At 40.7% G+C, this 7947-nt stretch overlaps 1 protein-coding gene across 5 annotated transcripts in view; it reads left to right on the top strand.

Annotated features, from left to right (window-relative positions):
* LOC140739427 (complement C1q tumor necrosis factor-related protein 7-like) overlaps positions 1 to 3301 on the top strand; it is a 77431-nt gene extending 74130 nt beyond the window's left edge. For 3 of the 5 annotated variants that reach the window (XM_073067720.1, XM_073067717.1, XM_073067719.1), the window contains exon 3: positions 522 to 2778. In XM_073067720.1, coding sequence (XP_072923821.1) covers positions 522 to 1153 — 632 coding nt within the window. In that variant the 3' untranslated portion in view covers positions 1154 to 2778. Of the gene's footprint in view, positions 1 to 521; positions 2779 to 3086 lie in introns of those variants that run through there. The other 2 variants (XR_012101631.1, XR_012101632.1) reach the window with 2 other exon arrangements.
* The last annotated feature ends 4646 nt before the right edge of the window (positions 3302 to 7947 follow it).

Below are 7947 nucleotides of genomic sequence, written 5' to 3' on the forward strand. Positions count from 1 at the left end.
GATTTGGGTTTCAGAGCAAATTCTAAATTCTTTAACAAATGTTGTAAATGACCAGAAAATAAATAATGCAATACTAACATATTACTAACTTTTACTGTCCACTCTAGGTAGTTGTACAGTTTAACATTAAAAATGCAACATTTTAAGGATTACAACACACAGTACTGTCATGAAAGAAAATGGAAAGCATCTGAAATGGAAAGCACACAATAACAAACAGAAATATCTATGATTGGATTTAGTGATTGTTCTGGCAGGTTCCTTAAACTTCATGCTAACATAAAGAGATTCTTTAAACTGTGGTTTGTGAAAGAAAAAATGAACTTGTATTCATGATTCACCTTTCGTGACCTCAGGATGAACCGCTTAACAATAATAGAAATACTTTGGAAGTGAAGTCACTGCTGTAACACGATTTTACACGATTGTGACCAACTATGCTTCCAGAACGTCTTGATCTTCTGTTTCAACACTGAACCTCTATAATCATGTCGAGAAAAATAAACTCATTTTCTTTTCAGGTGACAGAGGAAAAGAAGGAAGAAGTGGAAAACCTGGCGTGAAGGGAATACGAGGAGCTATTGGCAAAGCAGGCCCCCGAGGACCAAGGGGTCTTAGAGGTGTTCAAGGTAATACAGGAATACGTGGACCAAAAGGCACAAATGGAAACAAAGGTGGGCCTGGTTTGCCCGGAATCTGCAAATGTGGCATTAACACAGCAAGATCTGCCTTCTCTGTAGCCATCACCCACAGCTACCCCAAGGAACGCATGCCCATCAAATTTGATAAGGTTCTTTTAAATGAAGGAGGACACTATAACGTTTCCAGTGGAAAATTCATATGTTACATACCTGGCATTTACTACTTCTCCTATGATGTGACCTTGGCCAATAAGCACCTTGCTATTGGGCTGGTGCACAATGGTCAATATCGTATAAAGACCTTCGATGCTAACACTGGTAACTATGACGTGGCTTCTGGTTCAACTATCATGTACTTGAAGCGTAAAGATGAAGTCTGGCTGCAGATTTTTTATTCTGAACAGAACGGCTTGGTTTATGATCGTAACTGGGCTGATAGCTTATTTACTGGCTTTATGATTTATGTTGACCAGGACTATCTCAACGAAATCGATGAAGAACATATCTTCTAGGAAGCTCATTCTTTATACCATGATAAACAGCCAAAAATGCTGCAATAGTTTGTTCAACCAGTTTATAAATATCCTTTTCTGGAATTTGCTCTCAGTGATAACAGCCATCACCCTAACGAAATAACAGTACCTCCATCACAATAGAGACAGAAGAATGTCACAGGGGAACAAGAAGGTCTTTTTAAGTAATGTATTTTCTGAGCAGAAACATTGACAAGTTTACATTTAGTCCCCATGCCGGTTATCCCAAGAAAATAACGATGGTCCTTAATGATATTTTTCAGAACAGAATGATTTGCAGGGCTGTCTTAGAGGTCACAGTATCAACCGATGAGCGTGGCCTGGAACCGTTTGAAGATCTGCCTGGATCTTTCAATTTCACCGCGAAGAAAACAATGAATTATTTAGGATTTTACAACTGTCTGGCAGCTTTCGACGTGATTATTTCTTGAATAATGACCATTCTTAACTAATCTAGCACCTAACCCAGCTCACGGAAGGTATGCTGTTATTTTTTTGCCACTCTCTGCCTTGACTGTCAGTGAAAGTTTGACTTGCAGTGAATAGTTTCCGTGAGAGAAAACAATATCCACGTTTAAAAATCAGTGATTCTGAGGAGAATAGGAGGTGGGTTAGGGGTGCTTGGGATTAAGAGAAGGGAAATGGGCACCCACTTGTGTGTTGATGTTGTGCTTCATTTCAACTCTGAGGTCTGAGAGGGACACCAGAACTCTTTAGAAAAACACAACATTAGGGTTTCTGTGATGACTGCGTGTTTGTTGGGCTTAATAGAGATACCGCAAGAGATTCCAATCGATAAGCAGAAAGAGGGATAAGCAAGGTCAACATCAGTCTTAAACATACCTTGTCTGGATGTCTTTCTCTTCCACCTTCCCACTGTAAATTTCCTCATTCTTATTTGCCTCCAAACATTCTGTATCATCTGACCATATTCTCATTTCTGCCACCCAGCTGGTGATTTCAGTTGGGAGTCCAAATCGCAAGCAATGGAAGTGAAATTTAGGAGATTATATCTCTCTGGGCTTCATGTGACAGCCAGCGTGTGATCTGACGACATTTCCAAGCACCCATGCTTATACGTGGGACTGCAAAGATTATGCTTGAACTGTTAATCTCAAGGTTTGTGCTCCTACTTTGAAAAGTACACTACCGATATTCCCTTACAACCAATATAGCATGGTTGGAAATATAATCATGGTAATGTATTCACATACTAAACAACAGCACCATATAGCATCGGCAGTTGGACACAAATACACTTTTGGTAGAATAGGAAAAAAATCCCAAATTTGACTTCATACCACTTTGACTCAGATTTCTAACTCGGGTAGAAATCTTGACTTTTTACTTTTACTCTGGCCTTACTATGTTTTATTAAAATGTATTATGACGTACAGGTGGGAGTCTATTTACTTGATGTGGTGCTGCATTGATATGTGTATATTCTGGGATTGTGAAATGTTTGCAATGGAAAGGTATAATGGGGGAACATTTGATTACAGATGGTATCCATTAGGAAACCTGTTAGAAAAGTTGACTTTCTTGTGTAAGGAATTAAACATGTTGAAACTTGAAATAAAGAACATTTATTTGGGAAGAAACAACTCATTGTTATTTCATTAAAATTAAAAACATAGTGTGCAAAGTTAAAAGCAATGAAACGGGGTAAAAAAATTAAGTGTAACCTACTGATTTTAAATGAGTTCAACAACCACTTTTATCATGTTTACTAAATCAACATTTAAAAAGTGATTCAAAAGTTTTTGGTGAGTGTGGAAACCAATAACACAATGCTCCACTTCCATTAGACTATAAGAAATAGGAACAGTGGTATACTTCAGTTGTTTGAGGTTGCTCTGCCACTCATGACCTTGGCTGAATCAATCTTCTTAACACTCTGTTCTTTCCCCAGAACCTTTGATTGTTCTACTGATTATCCATCACAAGGATCTTTATTCAAGGATTCAGCCTCCATTACTTCGTGGGGCAATGAAAACTTGTAAAGACTTTAAGGAAAGAAATCCTTTCTCATCCCAGTCTTAAACAAGCTAAACTTCATCTGACACTATAACATCTGGTCCAAAACTCTCCCATGCAGGAAAACAACCATACAGTATTTACCCACTAAAAGATCACCAATGAGTGCAGGCTCGGGTTGTTCAATCTTTGCCTCATCCCAGACAACCTTCTCTGAATTGTCTCCAATGTTAATATACGTTTCCATCAAGGGACCAAAAACTGCACTACATACTCTTGAGGTGGTCTCACTAATGCCTTGTACAGATGTAATAGATCTTCCCTAACTTTTACACTCCAACCAACTGAAATTAAAAGTTAGCATTACACATCCCAATTACTTACTGCACTTGCACACTAGCTTTGTTTTTCATGTAGTTAGACCTCCAAATCTTAGTCTGCAACTCTCCACAGTATTTTTCTATCTAAATTAATTATTTCCCCTCTGAAATGAACACATTATCGTCTATTTGCCTATATTTTACTTACCCACTCTATCTATTAGTATCTTTAAACTTGCATCATGCCCCGGCTCCTGCCCAACCCTACCAGCTTTTGTTTCATCTGCACAATTCATTACAATGCCTTCACTTCCTTTCTCTAATTCATTAATATATACAACAAACAGTAGCAATCTCATCACTGATCCCTATGGTACCACATCCCCATGTTACCTCCTTGAAAATGATAACATTACTCTACTAAATGTGTCTGGCTAGTTAATCAATCCTCTATCATAATATAACTATATTATGTTGAACACCATGAGTTCTTAACTTGTGATATAACTTTCATGAGGCACCTTGCAAACTTATAAAGATGAAAATATACTACATTTAACTGATTCCTTCTATCCACTATGAATGATACTTCCTCAAAAGAACTCTAAAAGATTTGTCCTCCTTAAGGGACATGAACTCCTTGGAAAGTGAGGGGGAGGTAAACATGTTGAAATATGCAAGATCCTTGTGGGGGGGGGGGCGAGTCAATAAAGTAGATGTTCAGATGTTTTCTCTACTAAGAGAATCACAAATAAAGAAATGAAATAAGGGGCTGATGATTTAAAAATAAGGAGCATAGCAGTATCCCTTGGAGACGAGTGAATCTCTGGAATTCTCTGTTCCCAAGAGTGTTGAAGATGAGATTATACGATTAAAATGGAGATGGAGAAGTATTTGAAAGATCAAGGAACTGAGATTCTAGGAACTAACAAAGAACAGTTGAAGCCAGATTAGATTAGCCAAGGTACAATAAATGGTGCAGTACACTTGAGGTACCGGTGACCTACACCTGCTTCTATTTTCTCATGTTTCTTTCTGACACGACTTCCTCTTCATGAAGCTAAACTGATTCCCCTCGATCTGAATACAACATTCCAAATGTTCTACTATTACCTTCTTAATACATGTTTCTAACATGTTTCCAATATTAAACAAAGTTAAACAAAGCCTAAAGTTAGCTGCTTTTTCACCCCACTCTTTTTTAAGGGTATAACATTGGAATTCCCTCAATTCTTTGGGATCTTCCCAAAATCAAAGAATTTTTGAAAAATTAAGGCCAATGCTTTCATTATGTCTCACTCCTTTTTTAAAAAAAAAGTCCCTAATACGTAAACCATCTGCTTTTGCTAAACAAATTCTCTAGATATTGCATTTAATTTCTCCCTTGCATTTTGTTGGTATTGATAGAACGTGTGTAGTATATTCCACCCTAAACATTCTGAGATAAGATCTTAGAGCAGAAGAATATTTATTCAATTTGTCTCATTATATATTGCCTGATCCAAAAAAAAATGTTCCTTAGTTTCCTCCAGAACAAATTGATAAAGGAAAATATTCTGAATGCAAACAACACACACAAAATGCTGGTGGAACACAGCAGGCCAGGCAGCATCTATAGGGAGAAGCGCTATCGACGTTTTGGGCCAAGACCCTTCGTCAGGACTAACTGAAAGCGTAGGTGTTCAGCGAAACGGTTTCCCAGTCTGCGTCGTGTTTCAGCGAAACGGTCTCCCAGTCCCACGCAGACTGAGAGACCGTTTTGCTGAACACCTACGCTCGGTCCGCCAGAAAAAGCAGGATCTCCCAGTGGCCACACATTTTAATTCCACATCCCATTCCCATTCTGATATGTCTATCCATGGCCTCCTCTATTGTCAAAATGAATCCAAACTCAGGTTGGAGGAACAACACCTTATATACCGGCTGGGTAGCCTCCAACCTGATGGCATGAACATTGACTTCTCTAACTTCCATTAATGCCCCTCCTCCCCTTCTTACCCCATCCCTGACATATTTAGTTGTTTGCCTGCTCTCCATCTCCCTCTGGTGCTCCCCCCCCCCCCCTTTCTTTCTCCTGAGGCCTCCCGTCCCATGATCCTTTCCCTTATCCAGCTCGGTATCACTTCTGCCAATCAGCTTTCCAGCTCTTAGCTTCATCCCACCCCCTCTGGTCTTCTCCTATCATTTCGCACTTCCCCCTCCCCCCACTACTTTCAAATCTCTTACTATCTTTCCTTTCGGTTAGTCCTGACGAAGGGTCTCGGCCTGAAATGTCGACAGCGCTTCTCCCTATAGATGCTGCCTGGCCTGCTGCATCCCACCAGCATTTTGTGTGTGTTTTTTGAATTTCCAGCATCTGCAGATTTCCTCATGTTTATTCTGAATGCATGTCAGTTCATTCTTGTGGCTACTGATTCCAATTTGATTAAAATCACCCATGATTAAAGGATACTCCTTTTTGTAATTACCACATGATTTCTGTCAATCTGTTTAAGCTACTAACAGTGCAGGACACAGATACATTTTGTTTTTCATAGAGGTCAGCATTAAGATCATCAAATCCTCCAGCATCAAGTGTCCTGGGATCACCACAGGTCAGGATGCTAGATGGTGCAGCAATATAAATACTCTGCCTACAAGGGCAGGTCATTGACAGGATATGATTAAAATATATTAATATATATATTAAAATATACGTATAAAATTCTAAAGGGATTGGACAGGCTAGATGCAGGAAGATTGTTTCCGATGTTGGGGAAGTCCAGAACGAGGGGTCACAGTTTAAGGATAAAGGGGAAGCCTTTTAGGACCGAGATGAGGAAAAACTTCTTCACACAGAGAGTGGTGAATCTGTGGAATTCTCTGCCACAGGAAACAGTTGAGGCCAGTTCATTGGCTATATTTAAGAGGAAGTTAGATATGGCCCTTGTGGCTAAAGGGATCAGGGGGTTTGGAGAGAAAGCAGGTACAGGGTTCTGAGTTGGATGATCAGCCATGACCATACTGAATGGCAGTGCAGTCTCGAAGGGCCGAATGGCCTACTCCTGCACCTATTTTCTATGTTCTATGTTCTATGATGCATCAAATGACTTCTTCACTCTGCAAGTAACTTCATAAATTACATATTCGAACTGTTCATTTCCAACAACGTTCAATATATTCAACACCATCCAAACCAGAGTTGCCTTTGTTCACTCTCCTCTCCTATCAGATTCCTTCTTCATCCCTTTACCTTTTTAACCTATCACCTCCCAGCTTCTTAATTCATCCCCCCTCTCCCACCCACCTACCCCTTCACCTGGCTTCATCTATCACCTGCCAGCCTATACTCCTTCCCCTCTCCCCAGTTCTTATTCTGACCTCTTCTCCCTTCCTTTCCAGTCCTGATGTAGCCTCTTGGCCCAAAATGTTGAATGTTTATTCCTTAGATGCTGCCTGACCTGCTGAATTCATTCAGCATTTCAAAGGTACATTTAACGTCAGAGAAATCTATACAATATACATCCTAAAATGATTTTTCTTTGCGACCATCCATGAAAACAGAGGAGTGCCCCAAAGAAGAATGATGGTTAAATGTTAGAACCCCAAGTCCTCCCCGCTCCCGCGCGTAAGCAGCAGCAAGCAACGATCCCCCTCCCCCCACTGGCAAAAAAAAGCATCGGCACCCGCCACCAGGTACTCAAGTGTGCAGCAAAGCAACAGCAAAGACACAGACTGGCAGTAACCCAAAGACTACTCGTTCACCCGGTATTCAACATACCACAGGCTCTCTCTCCCCCTAATAAGGGAGAAAGAGAAGTCTCTATGTCACAGTGAGAGAGGAGACATAACAAACAACTCGCTGGTTTATGATGTTAAAAGTCCGTTGCGTCGCTTTTTCTGAGCTCAGTGCCCAAAGATCTCAGGTCTCTGGGCAAACAGCCAAAGATCTTCCAGCTCCCATGACACACCGGTCTGGGACACCGACCTTCAATCCATCCGTCTCCAGAACTCCGAGATCCTAGACCTCCAAAGGCAAGCCCAACTCTTAGGCTGCGCCCTTGGCATGTTGGATAACGGCCAGTCGTGAAACCCCGAGAGCGGGTCCCATTCCCGCAAAGAACCGCAGTCAGCATGCAACTCCAGGTCAGGGTCTTCAAAAGAACCCTGAAAGGGAAAAATAGAGATATTAAAGATAGAAATAGAGTTGTTTCCAAAGATGCAAGCAAATGAGTCGCCGTTTAGCGCCACCTTGACTAAGCTCCTCACTCCGAGATTTTGTCTGTGTTAATCTGGATTTCCAGCATTTGCAGAACCTCTTGGGTCCAAAATATAGTAGACTGCTTAGTCTAAATATTCAATCCCTCCACAACCAGGGCAACATAGCTGCACTGCATACCATTATAAGTGGCCTGCACTGACTCTTCAACAATACTACAATGACACCTTCCAAATGAAGAATGCGCCAGCTTGAAGGACGAGGGGACGTCACGTGAT

Source organism: Hemitrygon akajei, chromosome 15 (assembly GCF_048418815.1).
Source record: "Hemitrygon akajei chromosome 15, sHemAka1.3, whole genome shotgun sequence".
Classification (NCBI taxonomy): domain Eukaryota; kingdom Metazoa; phylum Chordata; class Chondrichthyes; order Myliobatiformes; family Dasyatidae; genus Hemitrygon; species Hemitrygon akajei.